We start from the raw sequence: 17,097 nt of genomic DNA on the forward strand, positions 1-17,097 counted from the left end.
AGTTTGTGCCTGAACCACAAAAGATAGTTAGGCGGATCCTCGTCTTTTGTTGCCGAAAGTCACACGGTTGAGGGCCGAAGTCGACCAGCACACGAAAACGCACCCGTCTCTTGGGCGCAGAACAGCACCTCCCACGCTATAGAAGCAAGGACTAAAGCGATCCCTGCCCATAGCTGGAACATCAAGTCATGCGATCAAAAGCATGCCGCTGCCAGATGCTGATGCTGGTGGCTTGCACTGCACGAAGTAGCTCCCATCCAGCAAAGTCATCGTAGGAGGGCCACGAAGCACGGATTGCGCCTGTGACTGTGAAGCAACGACAGCATGGCAGAGCTCGATCGGCAGCATTGTTACCTTGGATCACCCCTCTGTGGTGGTAGCCGTCCCTGGTGCCTGCATAATTCTGGCGGGATCAGAGGGCGGTTGAGGGGTGGATCCCTGCCTCACTGACCGCTTGTTCGAGTTCATCTTTACTCGCGATGATCGACCGAGCAAGTGGTCCAGACGCAGATATGACTGGTCCATCAAGGTCTGCAGCAAATCTGCCATTCGATTGCTTCGTCTTGCAGCTCCTCAGCAGGAGTACAGGAGAAGATCATTTGATTGGGCTTCGTGCTTCATCATGGCTTTGCAGATGACTGCAGAGCAAAAGCTCACACAAGTTCTCCATGATTTGGTCAGTTGGGCGCGAAAAAGCTCGAAGACCAAACGGGAGAACCGTACCATTGTTCGACAGCTCCCACCCGCACAAATGCAGGCTGGGCAGCGTGAGATACCCCATAGCGCCAGTCCCATACTGGCCAGGGTCCCCCCTAAAAACGCAGGCCCTTCATGGTGAAAAAGCCACACCCGGATCGGCTCTGGGCAAGAGCCAGATGCCCTGGCCTCTTGCATCTCATCTCTAGACTCGATTCATCTCTCACTTCTCTTCGACAGCGCGCCCCTCTTTCGTCTGCACAACACCTTGTACCATATCTCTGTGCGCCATATTGATGTTCGAATCTAACGCTGTATTCAAAGCACCAGTCATTTCTGCAAATCCTGCACAGCCCACGTGGAAGTCAGAGAGCTCTTGCTTTTCGTCGGGGTTCGTAGGACGGTCTTCTCCAACATCTCTGTCGAACCTCGAACTACCCGCATGCTCCCCCTGAGCACGACCGCGTACACCGCACATGGTGGTGGCCTTCAATCTTGAATACACGAAGAGATAGGGCTCTGTGTACAATCATCTGGAGTTGGGTGTGCCATCAGGACACGATCAAGGCCCACTAAAACCCGACAACGGCAACGTATGTGGATTCGAGACGTCGACATACCTCGTCCCGGACCAAAAGCATAAGCAGCAACCCGCACAAGGGAATTCTGAAACAGTTGTGTTGGCAACTCATTGTCCAGTCGTACATCGGTCTCCATTATGGCCTTCCAGAATTCATTAAGCGGGCGCATGGAAGAGTTGCGATTTCCTGCTCTTCGATCTCCAGATCACGATACTTTTACCGCGACTGGTCCTGCAACAGCAAGACCCGAGTCTGGATTTTTCGGTCAAAGCAGTGGTGATGCTCGGGCCAGTCTTCAACGACGCTTCACCACAGATGCAAGCAAGATGTCGCCGAGACCGTTTGGAGGACCACAACAATTCAGCGGCATGCCTCAGACAGTACGTACCTCTTTCATCACATTTCCAAGAGAATGGCAGATGGGCGTATGCTGGGGCAAAATCCGCCAAGTTCATGGTGACCAGAATGGATATCGGATCCTGCTGAACCCGTCCGAGACTGCTGCTTTCCAACGCTTCGTTCTAGTATGATCCGTTAGCTGACTTCTAAGCAGGGTAGTAAGCAGAAGCTTATGGATGAAATCCATTCTGCAAAACGAATGGCCGAAGAACAACTTAGACTTCTCGAGATGCAAGAACGTCGTCTTCAGATGGGCTCCAATCCGGAAGAAAGCATGGATTCCATCTCCAATCGTCTGAGCAGAGCAAGCCTCCATGGACCAGTGTCAGAGCCCACCACCCCGCCGGAGTACGCAGACAGTTCATATCGCTATTCTCGAGGTTCGCGCTTATCTACAAGTTCGATAATGAGTCCCCCAGGTCTTGGCGGCAAACGCTACTCGCAGACATCGGGTCACTTGATGTCCCCATCGGCCACACGAATGTCTGGATCTATGTTCCCCAATGCTCAGCCATCGGCCAAGTCAGTCCCTGCCTCTAGGAGAGGATCTGACGAAGAAGAAGACTTTGCAGACGACCTGCCTAACATCCGACAACCTGCTATGTAAGCCCCTATTGAGACCCAATGGTATTCCCGGTGGTGTTCTTGTCAGTTTGTTGCTTGCCCGTTTGTCTGATCAGGCCCCAATTTCCCTGGAGCCCTGTCACTGGTCGGCTAATGGCTATTGAAGTCACGAGCACAATAGTCATTGATCTGATGCCGAGCACGTGCTCGAGCTTGATCGGCTATTTGAACTTCTCTTGCTTTTGATTCTCTGACGGTTGTTTACGCTGCGCAACCATCCTCCTTTTTCAACAGTTCGATCTGACTTTCATTCAGTGGCAACAGATATTCTATGCCGGTTGGCACAAGCCGTCCACCGCAATCTCACCGCTTTAGCGTGGGTCCCCCGAGTTCTCGGAACGGGTTCGATCTGCCTATCAACACGTCTTTCTTGGACGATAGTGAGAGTCATTCGATCGTCAACGGTCTCGACCTCAAATCCCCTATTTCCAAGACTTTCGCTCAGCTCGAGGGAGACGACGCTTTCCCGACTTTGAGATCTGACGGTCAGAAGGTAGGCTCAAATCTCGAATCAGTCTCATTAGAGCCTCACTGACATTTTCAGTTGTCGGCCAATTCAGCTGCACTAGATCTTGCCAATTCCAAGACACCAGACGGTCTTTCTCTCCTAGAGGGTTCAGATTGGACCATCGGTTCTCGAGTTCGTCCAGACCATCAGTCTATGCCTCAGAACGATTCTAGCATGTACCGTCCTGTCCTGAGTAACATCACTGCAACCAACGGTGATCGTTCAGTTGAGCCTACTCGTCGCAAGAGCCAGCGTCACTCCCTGGGTGTCATGTTTCAAGATCCCGTTACCACCAACGGCAATCAGCCTCCTCTACCCACTACTCGTCCTGCTTCTTTGCAGACATCCTATTCCACCAACGACGTTCCCACTGTCCGCAAGTCTCTGAACATGGACATGGCTCCTCCAAAGACCACCGCTGAACAGCAGTTCCGCAACCATAACATCAACATGGGTCGCATTCCGAATGGTGCCGGCGCCAACCGCCAGAGCCGCGAATACGGCAATGGTGCCATGTCCGACAAGACTGCTGTTCCTCAGAATGGTCTTCAAGGTGCTGCGCCGTACGGCACTGGCTATGAATCCAATATCATGGGCATGAGCAACGGCTACAATGGACCCTCCACCTACAGCGCTGCCAACATGGCTGCTAACGGCTTCATCAATGGCCAGAACGGCAACACTCAGGGGTACGGCTTCAACAATGGTGGCTACGGCAACAACTATGCCAAGAGTGGTGAGGCTGCAAACCGTGGCGGCCGTCGCAACTTCGACGAGACCCGCTTCAACAATGCTCCTCTGTCGACGTATCAAGGTCGTCTGTACGAATTGTGCAAGGACCAACACGGTTGTCGCTATCTTCAGCGCAAGCTGGAAGAGGGTGTTCCTGATCAGATCGAGTTCATTTTCCAAGAGACTTACCCATACATCATTGAGTTGATGACGGATCCTTTCGGCAATTATCTGTGCCAGAAGTTGTTTGAGCACTGCAACGAGCAGCAGCGCAACGTCCTCATCGCCACTTCTTCTCCTGCCCTGGCTGTCATTGCTGAGAACCAGCACGGCACTCGGGCTCTGCAGAAGATGATCGAATTCCTCCACACCTCGGAGCAGGTCGCTATGGTCACTGCCGCTCTAGACCCCTGGGTCGTCAAGCTCGTTCAGGACCTCAACGGCAATCACGTCATTCAGAAGTGCCTTACTCGCCTTGGTGCTGAGCAATCTCAGTTCATCTACGACTCTGTCGCCAAGAACTGCGTTCAAGTTGGCACTCATCGTCATGGCTGCTGCGTCCTTCAGCGCTGCATCGATCACTCTCAGGGTGTCCAGCGCGCCAATCTGATCGGTCAGATCATCAGTTGCGCTTTCGATCTGGTTCAAGACCCATTCGGCAACTACGTCGTCCAGTACATTCTCGATCTTGATGAGCCGGTTTTTACGAAGCCACTCTGCGAGAGCTTCCATGGCAAGGTCGTTGCTTTGTCGAAGCAGAAGTTCTCTTCCAACGTCATCGAGAAGTGTCTTCGCACTGCTGACATGGATACGAAGCGTGCTTTGGTTGAGGAGATGATCGGCAGTGAGTTGGAGCGCATGCTTCGCGACTCATTCGCCAACTACGTCGTTCAGACTGCTCTCGACCACGTCGATCCGACTACTCGTGCCCGTCTGAGTGATGCCATCAAGCCAATCCTGCCGGCCATCAAGTCCACTCCTCATGGTCGTCGCATTGCTAGCAAGATCGTCAACCACTCCGAGCCTGCTCACGGTCCAGCTCCTCCGGTCGCTCCACCGGTCGATAACTACAGCATGTCCACTGGTCGTGCTTCCGGTCGTCGTCAGATTCAGATTGTTGGCGGTGGTTTCAATGTTCCTCGTGCCAACGTTCCCAACTACAATCACAACGGTCAGAATGGCGATCATGGCTTTGTCAACGGCAACGGCATCACCAACGGCTACGGCAATGGTGTCCCGCCCAACTCTGGTCCTCATGAAATGTATGCTCCGCAGGGCTATGGCTACGCCAACGGCCACCTTGGCAACGGCTTCATCTAAGTCGACCCTCATTCCGTGATCACTCATGATTCACGACGCTACGATTTTCTCCGATGTGCTCTATTCACCAATGCATAGACCAGTCTCAGCTTTCACACGACGGATGATTGCAGACGACATTTTCGAAGTCATAACGAATGGTTGTATCATTCAGGCGTTTCCCATGCACAAACATTCCTATCCCTAAAACCATAAAACAACAAAAAAAACGACTCTACGGCCATTGATGCGACACGAATCGAATATTCAATCTTTGTCCAGCATCGCAGCCTGGTACCATTCTACACCCCAGCATTCACGATCGATAGAGGTTCTGGTACATCGGATCTCTTTGGCATTGTGGATGCTCACATTAATTCATGGTCGTGGAGTTCTGCTTTCTCTTCGTTCTCACAGATTGTATTGCATCATTCATCAGGAGACACACAGTCCCAACAGCTCGGTCCCTCATACCCATCAACACGAAGGGTAAACCAGCAAATGTATTCCACACCAAACAAGCATAAGGCATGGCGAAACATACGAGGCATAACGGTTGACATGAAACGAAATCTTGCAGGATGACAGGAACGTTGGTCGACTGATTGCACAAAGAAACCTCTTTTTGATTGAAGATAGGTTCATATTCCAGGGATACCCAAAACTACTGCTATCTGCCGCTTGGGATGAAGCTGAGCAATGTACCATACCATCAGGCAAGGTCCAGGCTAGACACCACACCATAGCATTCGACAGTGAATGTGTCATAGTCATCCTTCTTTCCGTAGGCTGCTTGAGTGATGATGTGACAATGCTGTCTGATGGTGAAGGCAGTGACCTACCGTCTTCCATCTATCGTGACTTTCTCAACTCGTCCGAACTTCGACCGAAGCCTAGATTACTTCGCGACCGCGTCTCCAAGTTCGTCCTACGCGTAGAATGACCTCACGAAGACATCAAACCACACCCGGACTAAAGATGGTCGCAATCCTCCCAGACGAAGTCCTTGACATCGTAAGACAACAATGGCCCTGCCGAGAAGAGCAGACCAGAACACTGTTTAGCCTATACAATGTACGACTAAACCCCCCTCTTCAATCAGCCCGCAACCATTGACTGACCATTTTCAAGAAGATCTATCCCCCACCACCCACAACCGTAATCCACGGCCTCGACGGTACCAACAAGCTCGATCTCATCGCCTCCGTCCTTGCTGCCCGCAGGCTTCCCCACGCGATCGTCAAATGTCGAGAATGTCTGTCGCAGCGACATCTCCTGTCCAAGATCTTCACCAGCTGTGCGAGAGCACTGGATCGGGCGGAGGCGATTGAGTCGTATGAGAGGGTTGAGAACATCAATGGGCTGCTCGTGAACCTCGAGAGGCTGTGTAGGAGTGTAGACAAACGGCATGTCGTACTTGTGCTGGATGCGGTGGACGAGTTAAGGGGAGCAGGGGGAACGTTGTTGGCTGCGCTGGCGAGGCTGGGTGATTTGGTAGGTTGCCATGTCTCTTGTTTGATCTACAGGCATGCATGTGGACACCGAAGCGCGATCTCGATAGACAAGAACAACGACAAGCCAGCTAACGCACAGAATCTAGATCCCAACCCTCTCCCTCATCCTAACCACAACCTCCCCACGCCCCCTCCCCCTTCATCGCTCAGGAGTCCCCTACATCCACTTCCCACCATACACGCGCTCCGAAGCCGTGATCATCGTCACCACTAGCATACCCGACGACAAGCTCATCCCACCCCGCCTCGCTCCCAACCTCAACATCGCCCAACCCATCAAGGATTCTCTCCACAAGATCTACACGCAATTCGCAATCACGGTCTACGACGCCCTCATCGCACCTACAAGCACGCACTCGCTAGCGGTCTTCCGGCAGTGTTTGGAGAAATTGTGGCCGCGGTTCATATGGCCGGCTTTGGATGGGGAGGTGCTGCCTGTGAATAGTAGGAATAAGAAGGGCAAGGACACGAAGTGGGACTTCGCGAGACTATTGGTGCGAAATCGCGGCTTGTTAAGTGGCAAAGCCGTTGAGCAGGTACTGTTGGACACGCTTGAGCGCGACCGAAGTGAGGGATGGAGTTTCGACGATCTACAGCGAGAGTCCTCGCAGAAGAGGCAGCAGAAGGAGAGACAGTCGCAAGCGCAGGAAGCATTGCAGCTCTTGTCTGATCCGAACGTGGCGGCGACTGACGTCGCTGCGTTACCTGCCGGCTCGGTCGCATCGCTGGCGCAGAAGCATCTCCTAACGCCCCTCATAGCCCTCCTCCTTCTAGCAACCCACCTCGCCAGCACGACGCCCTCAAAACACGACATCCTCCTCTTCTCCCGCCTGTCCAATACCTCCGCCAAACACCGTAAGATCCGCTACATCAAGCGTGGGAACCCAGGTTCTACTCCCAAGAAGGCGAATGAGGACGGCAGAAGAAAAGACAAGACGAAACGAGCAGGACCTAGGGCGGTAGGGCTGGAGCGGGTGCTTGCTTTGGCAAGGGCGGTGAGTGGTGAAGTACTGACTGAGAAGGGGCACAAGGGATGGAGTGATGCTGCCATGGGGGCGATGGGGGAGTTGGAAAGGATGCGGCTCGTTAGGCGCGATGACGCACCCAGACAATGGGCGGTGGAGGAGATGGGGCAGGAGAAAGTGGTATGGTGAGTGCGGGTGTCGTTGGCGTCCCCGGAGGAGGGAGGTGGAAAGTCAATATCGGAAGAGAGACCGTTCAGGAGTTGGTTGGTGGGTTTGGGCTGGGCGTTGCGGAGTGGGAGTTGGATATCTGACCGAACACCATCCTTTGGGTGTCCAGGAACACCAGTCCTTGGGTGTCCAGGACGGAAGAATATGATCCTCCGTGTGCTTGGAGACGGATGGTAATCTGATGATGATTACTGATCGCGGCGTCAAAGTGTTGAGCTGCGGCCTGGAGTCAATGACGAATGTTGAGACTCAAGTCCATTCTGTGCATATAGTGAGTCCGTTGTACAAGAGGGAAGTCATCATTGTTCGCTGAAATATCGATCAGACCCATACTTCCGGCTCCCCCTCCATCCCAGACACATCCCTTCACTGTCGATCAAGGATGTCCTCACCAATCGTGGACGAACTGCTTCGCAGGAACAAAGAGTATGCAGACTCAGTCCACAAACCATTGCCCTTGCTACACGGCTCCGACGGCAAGCTGCGACAAGGTAGTAGGGCAGTCATCGGTCAGTACCACTTTCCCTCACAACGAAGACCTCGCAAGAGCGATAGCACGATGGCTCATACATATGACCGTCTTTCAGTGACCTGCGCAGATCCCCGGATCATCCCAGAGTCCTTCCTGGGCTTTCGCCTGCCAAACAACTCCCCAATGGGTATGTTCTGTGCGATCCGTTCTCCGGTGTGAACCTTTGATAGGACGTCTCGAACTCACGACAAGTACCTACCTAGCTATACCAGTAATCCGAGTCATCGGCGGCCGCGCAATCCACGCCATCGAGAATATCGTGGGGCTTGATGCTGCTTTTGGTGTTGACACGGTCGTTCTGGTGCATCACAAGGATTGCGGCTTGACGCACTTTGATGAAGCCAGGCTCAAGGCGACGCTGAGAAAAAGGTTTCCGGAGCAGGGTGCGATGATCGAGACGATTGCTTTTGGGGCGATTGGGAAGTAAGTTGGTTCTCTGTCGTTATGTCGTGCCCTGTGAACGAGATAAGCTGACACGTTTGGGGAATGGTAGGCTCGGTCAAAGTTTGGTCGACGATGCGGTATTCATCAAGCAGCACCCGCTTGTCAGGGGGGAGGTCGTTGTTAAGGGCTTTATGTACGATATTGAGGGTGGGTTGTTGGAGGAGGTTGTGTAGGTGGACTGGACATCGAGCGTTGCGCAGAGCATTCGGACGGTAGCGGATACTCATCTGCGCTACCGTGCAGGTACTGAGTATAGTCACGCGAAGAGCAGTAAATGCCTCGGCCAGGTCAGTGAAGTGATGATTTCGGTTTGTGTCGGATCTTGACTTCGTTGGAAAGGTACAAGTCGCCGTCGTGGCCTCGATTTATTCCTCTTTCTCTTCTACCACATCGACACACCGCGATAGCAACTCGACAGAACATTGTCATACCTTAGTAGTAGCTACTGCTGCCTGGTGGGACGAACATCTTCGTAGTATGGTCAGACTTGTGTTTGAGAGCGCGTTGATACGACGTTCGTCTCTAGAAGCGGTAGACGATCATACGGAGCATGAACAGATGAAGTAGTGAATGAAGTGGTGACAGAGGTCGTTGGGAAAGGATGGTCAGCCTCAGTAGCTGGATGAGCCGATGAGGATAAGATGAGCATGAGGATACGCCCTGATCCCGTAACCATTCCAGAGTTGTCATGAGGTTATCTGGCTGAGTCGTGCAGGCAGCGAACGTGTTAATCGGACATCTGGAGATATATGTGCGGTTGACCGTCAGACATCCTGCTGTATCGGGATAACAAGCCTGCCTGCAAATGGACCGCTTCCTCTGCTCAGCTCAGCACAACAGTGATCTCTACCACAAGATGAAGCGTTCTTCTCCCGAGCAATAGTGAGTGCGGAAGCCATCAGCCTTTCCAGGACTCACAACTCGCTTTGGAGGGAGGCGGCTCTTGTGGCGCCGGATGACAAAAGTGCGTTGACATTGGACAAACCCGGATGAGTAGGTCCTTCGACCGATCGGTTGACAAAATGTTTGCCTCGATTCTGGTACACATATCTGGTCTTGTTGCAACGTATGTGTAGCGACTTGCGATCGGATGGACCATCGGAATGCACCTGAACAGTTGGTGAAGTTCACCGTGGAAACATGATCGAACCTCTTCAAATCGACGTCGCCTCCAAGTGCTCAGCAGACGAGGATGGGATACATTACGGGTCCATGTACACAGAGGTATGCACATGCTCAGGTACTCAGCTACAGAACATGGCCGAGCACTCATGTACCTTACCCCACCAACCCTACGCATTCAGCGCCCCAACAGCGACACTTTCCCTTTGCCGGACCTCCTGCTCCCTCTCCCACTTCTCCTTCTCCCTCTTCACCTTCGCTTTCTGCTTCCGCAGCTTATCAAACCTGCCCCTCGCCCCATATTTCACCTTCGTAATCATATCGTTCGCCTGGCCCTTGGTCAGATCCGCCGGCGTCAAGGGTTGTTGATCTGGATCACCACTTTCGGGATCAAGACCCGCCGTGACGCCGCGTAGGTTATTCAGAAAATTCAGCTGAGACTCCGAGGCTGGAGAGCGCCGCCAAGATGAAGCGGTGGCGAGCCAGATGCGTTCGAACTTCGACGCAGCGAAAGTGTCGGCGGCGGCGACGGCGGATGCCAAAGTAGAAGCGGTGGCGATCGTGCGAGGCGCGGACCACGGGGATTTGGAGTGCGCATGGGAGGGGAGAGGGTATTTGTATGTTATGGTAAAGGGGTCTGGTGGGGTTTCAGAGGCAGATGAGGAGGGTGGCTCTGGAGAGGAGGGCTTTGAGGTGGCCTTCTTTGACTTGCTCGCTCTGCTAACGGTGGATGACTCCGATATGTAGGCTATGGTCAGTATGCCTGCGGGCGGGCAAAGCATGTACTTGCTGCTGTCGACCTGGACCCAGGCGTTAGGCGACATGGCGCGGATGTGCCGTTCGCCAGAGGTGTCTTCGATAAGATCGTGGACTGTCTCGTAGTGGGTGAAGTCGAGGACTGCTTCTGGGTGAGCGATGTTGGAGGGCCGTTGCATGGGTATCTTCTCATCCTCATCTCGCTTGTCTTTGAGCTTCTGGAGGTCTTCCGCTGTGGCGTCTTTGACGATTTCAGATGGGTCTAGGCCGAATAAAGTCGGTACGGTGACAATGCCAGTCTCGAGCGAGGCCACCATGTCGATGACGTGGCAGTCATCTTTGCCTGGGTGAAGACGCATTCCGCGGCCGATCATCTGGACGAGTAGGTTGCGAGACTTGGTCGGTCGGGCGAGTACAACACAGTCAATGTTGGGAATATCGGTGCCTTCGGTGAAGATCGCACAGTTGACCAGGACGGGGAACTCGCCTCTTCGAAATGCATCAAGTCTGGCACGTCTTTCCTTCACTCGTGTGGAACCTGTGATGTATTGTGCATTGACACCCTCATCTCGAAATGCGGCGGTCAGAGACTCGACATGGGCAATATCAACACAAAAGACCAATGTTGACTTGCGCTCGTGAGCCTCTGACAGCCAAGCTTTGACAGTGATGTCGTTGGTCTCCTTGGTCCGCACAGCCTTGGACAGACTTCCGCTGAGAAAGTCGCCTGTGATTGCAGACTTCTTGACCTTGGACAAATCAGCCTTGGACTCGACAGTAGTGAACTTGACTCCGGACAGCCACTTCTCGTCGATCATGTCGATATAGTCTTTGTGGTAGACAATGTGGTCGATGGCGGCGCCCAAGCTCATGCCATCGAGGCGAGAGAGGGTTGCCGAGACACCGACTAGGGCAGGACAATCTTTAGTGGCGGGATACAGGCCAAAGTGCGCCAAAACGTCGAGGTACGTAGGCGCAACAATATGATGGGCTTCATCAACCAGGATGAGCTTGAAGTGAGAGGGAGTGTACTTCAGCAGACGATCTCCTGAAACGAGACTGCTGATCGAGGCGACCGTGATGTCCGCACTGCCTGTCGCTGCGTTGCTTCCCATTTCGATATCAATAGTCTTGCCTGGGTACGCCCTCTCGCAGTGTCGCGCAGCCTGCTCCACCAGTTCTCTTCGATGCGCCAGGATGAGAGTCTGCGTCGCATGTTTGTTCGAGCTTTGTATACGATCAATGAGCTGAGTAAAGACGATCTGGCAACCATTAGCATACCACGCCTCACGATTCTGCATTGACGTACAGTCTTGCCGCTACCTGTCGCAAGTGATATGCCCAATCGCTTGTGGCCTCTCTCCAGGTATGACAGCACAGACTGAATGCATTCCTCTTGGTATTCTCTGAGCCTTATGGTCGTGGTTTGTGGCGGTGGTGTCAGATCGGTAGCGCGCTCAACCACAGTCGCGAGGGATCTGCGCCGGGACCAGGGCGAAATGCGCAAAGCAACAGGCCCTCGCCATGATAGGGCCGTCCATCGCGAGCCCGAGAGCATGATCAGTCATTGTGTTGGCATTGTGTGGTTCAGCATTGGACACTCTTGATGCAAGCTGGCAGTGCTTCCAGGTAAAGTAAAGCAGTTCGCGGGCGAGATCGAAGTCGTCAGACTGATTCAAATGACCGTGTTTGCCTTGCAATGGTGTTCAAAGTTGCCTTCTCTTTATCCCATCATCGAGCAACAACGAAATTTTGTACTCCAGAGCCCGCCAGATCCGCTAGTCAGTTGTTCTGACATCATGCTAGACACGGCAGCCGCATCTTGGGTCTCACAAGATCTTAAAATGCTAGATCGAGATGGATATCGACCCAGCCGAAGACAGCGGCTTCGAACCATCAGATGAATTGTCTGATGCTTTTCAGAATGATGACACAGGAAGTACTCTACCCAACAATCACTTCGAGACCATCGAGGCCCGACGCAGTAGTCCTCTCAAAGTCGATCATCTGAACTCTATGAAATGGAACAATCTCAAAGCAGATTTCATACCTGCCTATCTTGACCTCTTCCACGAAGCAGCTCAGATAGATCAATCGGTCCTTCATCACGACAACTTTGACACCAGCTCAATCGGCACGGTAACATGGACTCCGTCCGAGAAGGACAGGTTCTTCCAGGCTCTCGATCGACATGGACGCCATAACCTACCAGCACTTGCGAAAGCCGTGGAATCGAAATCGGAGGTAGAGGTGAAGGCCTATTTGGACGCACTCAAGCAGACCGAAGCCGATAGGCAACTATATTACCGTCAGACTCGGAACATCTCGCACGCTGAGCTGCCAGCAGCCATTGCTATTGGAGAGAATCTGGAGGAAGTGCTCGATAGGGCCGCCGTTGCTTTAGCAGCACATGAGGAGCGCTATGACTACGCGAGCCGTGGGAACCACGCTGAATACATAGTCAACAAGGATGTCGCCAAGAGAATTGATGCAGAGAGCGAGGCGGCCGAAGATGACGACCAGGAGAATGACATTGCAGCAAAGAAGCCTGGCAACGAGCTTTTCAAGCTCGAAAGTTGGATTGAGTTGAGCACAAAACTGTTCATGGTAGGCACGCCTGTCAAGCAGGTCAAGTGGCGACAGCAGAGTCACGATGATTGGTACTCGTTGGCACATGGCGAGGAGTCGCCCTCGATCACCCAAGATGCATTGTCTGACTTCAGGGCTCTCGTGCTCAGCTTCGTACAACGCGTCGTGCAATCGTCCATCTTCCTTGCCGAGTCTCGGATCAGAGCATCTGCCAATCCGTGGTTCGACCCGCTGCGAAGAGTTAGTCAGGAGGACGTTTGGTCAGCACTTGACATCGTTGGCTCTCAGCGCAATAGTAATACGTTCTGGCTGGAGTGGCCACGGCGGAGTGGCGTCAGGATATGGTCAGGTTCACATCATAAGGGCGACAGCAGCAAACGCTATATCGACCACACCACAGCGCGAGAGATGTTGTCGCGACCGTCGTATCGAGGGCGTCACTCGCGCTCTGTTTCGAGAGCCTCGTCATCAGGAGCGACGGACGACTCGATGAGCTCGTCATCGTCGAGCGCTGGGGCCGGGCTCGCAGGTCAGGAGTCAGATTCGGGCTCTTCAACCGCTGGTGAGAATCATCTTACTGAAACAGGCGAGTTGTTCTCTCTGCACGATGAAGCCGAGACATCAGATTCGTTGAGCGCCCTATCTGATGAACAGCAACCACAAAGCGACACCGAAGAGCAGGAGGAAGAGGCTCGCCCACGTCGTGCGCCGAAAGCAAGAGCTATGCTCCCCGGCCAGCGAAAACGTCGGCTCGATCATGCCATGAAGCACTATATGGATGAGATCGATGCCCAAGCAACCCGCCAGGAGCAGGAACGGATCAGGCAACTGCTTGATCTTCTGGAGGAGAACGAGATCAAGCAAGAATCTAACTCTGAGCGACCAGGAAAGAGGCCCAAGGTGCTGCGGAAGACGATAGAAGATGTCAATGGATGGCAAGGGCCAGCACTGGCCGACTGGGAGGCTTATGAGTTGCCAGTCGAGTTTTCGATCAGGAGCGAGAAGGTGGACGGATGATTGCGGCAGTGTAACTTGTGAGGTGCAGTTGGACTCGCGAGGGATTGACAGGGGCGCCCCACGCACTCCAGGCTTCGGGGATGCAGATCCGACGCTTATTCTGCCGGGAAGGACCGACCGATCCTGCTTGGCAGGTACGAACCTGGAAGTAAACAACCTCCAAGTCGAAGGCATTTCAGAACATCAACAAAGTGTAGCACCATCGTTGCGAATATCCTTTCCATTGAACTTTGAAGCACACATCAAGCTCGGCACTTCGAAATAGCATCATCTCGAGCTTCTCCTTACCATCAATTGACACTACAGACCAGCAATACCATCAACACCAAGCTTCTCTCCTTGTGGAGCTCGAGTGACGTGCATCGACGCGAAATAGACGCGACCTGAACCTCGAGATATCCCAACCTCCTCGATTATCTGTTTCTACCCCACTATACACGATGGCATAGTCACGACAGCCTCACAAGATATTGATCGACGGTCTTGCCCCCAGCCAACGCGTCGACATGCCGTTGATCGAGGCGCATCTCGGCGACGAGAAGCATTTACAGGATATTGCAGATATCATCGCAGCTTCACACAAAGTGCTTGTGGTAACTGGTGCAGGCATCAGCACCAGTATTGGCATACCGGTAAGAGCATATGACTCGTTCGCTTGACAGCACTGATCACTCGAGCAGGACTTCCGATCTAAGGATGGATTGTACAACCTGATCCCAGAGTCAACACTTCCCTCGCCTCCTCCCTCTGAACCAGCAACGCCCATAAAGACGAGATATGAGTCGCCAGTGTCGACCCCGTCGCGTAAGCGCAAAGCAGAGGTATTGGAAGACGACGACGAGGAGCCCATCTCGTCCCAGAGCTCACATTCGGGTCGTAGATCGTCCATGACTCCTACAAAGAAGCTTCGTGGTCAAGACCTGTTCGACTCGCGAGTGTTTCAAGACGCAGCATCGACCACCATGTTCTACCGCTTCATCGCTTCCTTGCGAGAGAAGATCTACGACGAAGTCAAGGACACCAGTGGTACACACAAGTTCATCAAGACTTTACGCGATGGCGGCCGCCTCATGAGGTGCTACACACAAAATATTGACTGTCTTGAGTCTCGAGAGGGCCTCGTCACAGACTTGAAACGCGGCAAAGGCAACAAGAGAAGGTTCATGAAGAAGAATTACGAGAAGCCACGAGAGTCGCCAATCTTGCCTGGTTCGGAGATGGATGGCGGCTGCGAAGTGGTCCAACTGCATGGCGAGCTGGACACTTTACGGTGCTCGGTCTGCTCGACGCAATGGACCTGGACCGAGAACGAGACCGAGGTCTTCATGGATGGCTTTGCTCCACGATGTAAGAAATGTGCGAAGAAAAGTCTAGAGCGGCAGGAGACGGGCAAGAGAGGACTCACTGTTGGGTCGTTGCGTCCAAACATTGTGCTGTACGGCGAGGATCACCCACAAAACACCCTTCTGAGCCCTTTCGTACCGTACGACGCCAGTTGTCAGCCAGATGTCCTGATCATCATGGGTACATCACTAAAGGTGTTCGGCCTCCAGAAGATCATACGCGAATTCGCCAAAGCTGTGCATGGTCAGAAGAAGGGCAAAGTTATCTTCGTCAACCGCACAAGGCCTGCCGAAAGTGTCTGGGACAGCTTCATTGACTACTTCGTGCCCATGGACTGCGATGACTGGGTGATCGATCTAAGGCAGCGGCGGGCGGATATCTGGCTGCGGCAAGGCGAGATTGGTGCCACGATGAAGGTTTCGAAACCGAAGAAGCGAAAGTCCGAGCCGGTACAAAAGCAGAAGGGCGTGGAAGTGGTCATTCCCTTGCGGCCACAATCAATGCCTCCCAAGAAAGCTGCAAAGCAGGCCAAGTCCGCCAGAGGCCGCACGCCAGCAACGCCTCGTCATGCGCGAGAGCTCTTGAGGAAGAATGTCCTATCGCCGCTGATGCAAGCAAGGCGACCGGTAGCATCTCCATTGTCTAGTCCATCGAAAGCACCAGGTCCCAGAAAAGCACTCACACCCACGAAACAAGGGCCCTTCATCTTCCGATCGCCCAAGAGACCAGACTTCTCGCCGATCACGCCAGCCATCTTCGAAAGCAGCAGTCTGCGCAATGTAGTCACCGCTTCATCCGACACTAGCATTGAGATTCAAGAGAGCGAGCACGAGAAAGAGAACCTACCAGAGCCGGACACATACGGTCCAGAGACCCAAGTGGACGGAGCCGTGCCTGAGACGCCGACGAAAGCGCGCTACCAGAATATGATCGAGCACCTGATCAACAAGGAGACCCAGAATGATGTCGCGTTCGATGAGCGAGTGGGAGGAGTTAGTGGTTGTCTCGTGCCGGGCCTGCAGCGGAGAAGCAGTGGTAGACAAAGCGCTATGATGAAGAGTCCTCGTTGAGGAGGCTTATGCAAAGATGTTGACGTACGGCCGAGGCAAGTGCTGCTTAAAGCCTCGGGGAATATCTATATGAAACATATCGATTGAGTGCAGCGTTCGAAGCGAGCAGAAGGACAAGGTGGAGTAAATCCTGGACGAGAGGCCTCAGCCACAAGCAGTAGCTGCAATGAGATCATAATCATTTCGTCAAGCAAGACTCACCCGTCAGTTGTCTGCTCACGCATGACATTTGGCCAGCAATGCAGCAATGCCGCCACCAGAGAGCCTATCGTTCCTGGGCATCAGGCAAAGTCGTTCCATAGTCTTTTGTCGAGCGGACTGTCCGCGCCAAGATCTTCAAAAGTTTGCCTAACTCCATGCATTAGTCATTCCTCCATGCCGTCTTTTGCTTTTCGGTGCTTCACGATACGACAGACCGAGACCTCTTGACAAGAAGATGGAGCCGGCCGGCCAGTCTAGATGTGATTGACAGCTTTCGCGAACGAGGACAGGTCTCCAAGATCCATTGTGACGTTGGTGCCACGGTAGGTACATGTACCTCGATAAATAAGTATGAGCTCTCACCAACCTGAGTGAGACCTACCTGTAAGACATATTGACCAAAGCTCCTTCTTTCTGTCCTCATCCTGCCGCCATCTGGCTAGTACTTCAAATTTCCACAACCGTCCCATCAACTA

General features: G+C 53.2%; 6 protein-coding genes across 6 annotated transcripts; 5 read left to right on the top strand and 1 right to left on the bottom strand.

Moving 5' to 3' along the window:
- Positions 1-1,603: 1,603 nt before the first annotated feature.
- On the top strand, positions 1,604-4,860 carry AB675_5634 (Pumilio domain-containing protein C6G9.14; the record flags this gene model as incomplete). The annotated part of the gene is made up of 4 exons (XM_018145863.1): positions 1,604-1,801; positions 1,831-2,279; positions 2,556-2,793; positions 2,845-4,860. The coding sequence occupies 4 exons, from the start codon at positions 1,604-1,606 to the stop codon at positions 4,858-4,860; spliced, it is 2,901 nt and encodes a 966-aa protein (XP_018001816.1).
- A 957-nt stretch (positions 4,861-5,817) lies between these two features.
- AB675_5635 (uncharacterized protein) lies at positions 5,818-7,507 on the top strand (the record flags this gene model as incomplete). The annotated part of the gene is made up of 3 exons (XM_018145864.1): positions 5,818-5,853; positions 5,971-6,333; positions 6,440-7,507. The coding sequence occupies 3 exons, from the start codon at positions 5,818-5,820 to the stop codon at positions 7,505-7,507; spliced, it is 1,467 nt and encodes a 488-aa protein (XP_018001982.1).
- Positions 7,508-7,928: 421 nt separating this feature from the next.
- On the top strand, positions 7,929-8,695 carry AB675_5636 (uncharacterized protein; the record flags this gene model as incomplete). The annotated part of the gene is made up of 3 exons (XM_018145865.1): positions 7,929-8,205; positions 8,249-8,501; positions 8,572-8,695. The coding sequence occupies 3 exons, from the start codon at positions 7,929-7,931 to the stop codon at positions 8,693-8,695; spliced, it is 654 nt and encodes a 217-aa protein (XP_018001924.1).
- Positions 8,696-9,814: 1,119 nt separating this feature from the next.
- Positions 9,815-11,958, bottom strand: AB675_5637 (putative mitochondrial ATP-dependent helicase irc3; the record flags this gene model as incomplete). The annotated part of the gene is made up of 2 exons (XM_018145866.1): positions 9,815-11,662; positions 11,710-11,958. The coding sequence occupies 2 exons, from the start codon at positions 11,956-11,958 to the stop codon at positions 9,815-9,817; spliced, it is 2,097 nt and encodes a 698-aa protein (XP_018002086.1).
- Positions 11,959-12,257: 299 nt separating this feature from the next.
- Positions 12,258-14,006, top strand: AB675_5638 (uncharacterized protein; the record flags this gene model as incomplete). The annotated part of the gene is made up of 1 exon (XM_018145867.1): positions 12,258-14,006. One exon carries the CDS (start codon positions 12,258-12,260, stop codon positions 14,004-14,006), a length of 1,749 nt encoding a protein of 582 aa, XP_018002088.1.
- Positions 14,007-14,512: 506 nt separating this feature from the next.
- Positions 14,513-16,420, top strand: AB675_5639 (NAD-dependent histone deacetylase HST3; the record flags this gene model as incomplete). Its single annotated transcript, XM_018145868.1, has 2 exons — positions 14,513-14,638; positions 14,687-16,420. The coding sequence occupies 2 exons, from the start codon at positions 14,513-14,515 to the stop codon at positions 16,418-16,420; spliced, it is 1,860 nt and encodes a 619-aa protein (XP_018001746.1).
- Between the last annotated feature and the right edge of the window lie 677 nt (positions 16,421-17,097).

Source organism: Cyphellophora attinorum (assembly GCF_001299255.1).
Source record: "Cyphellophora attinorum strain CBS 131958 chromosome Unknown Contig8, whole genome shotgun sequence".
In the NCBI taxonomy this organism is placed as follows: domain Eukaryota; kingdom Fungi; phylum Ascomycota; class Eurotiomycetes; order Chaetothyriales; family Cyphellophoraceae; genus Cyphellophora; species Cyphellophora attinorum.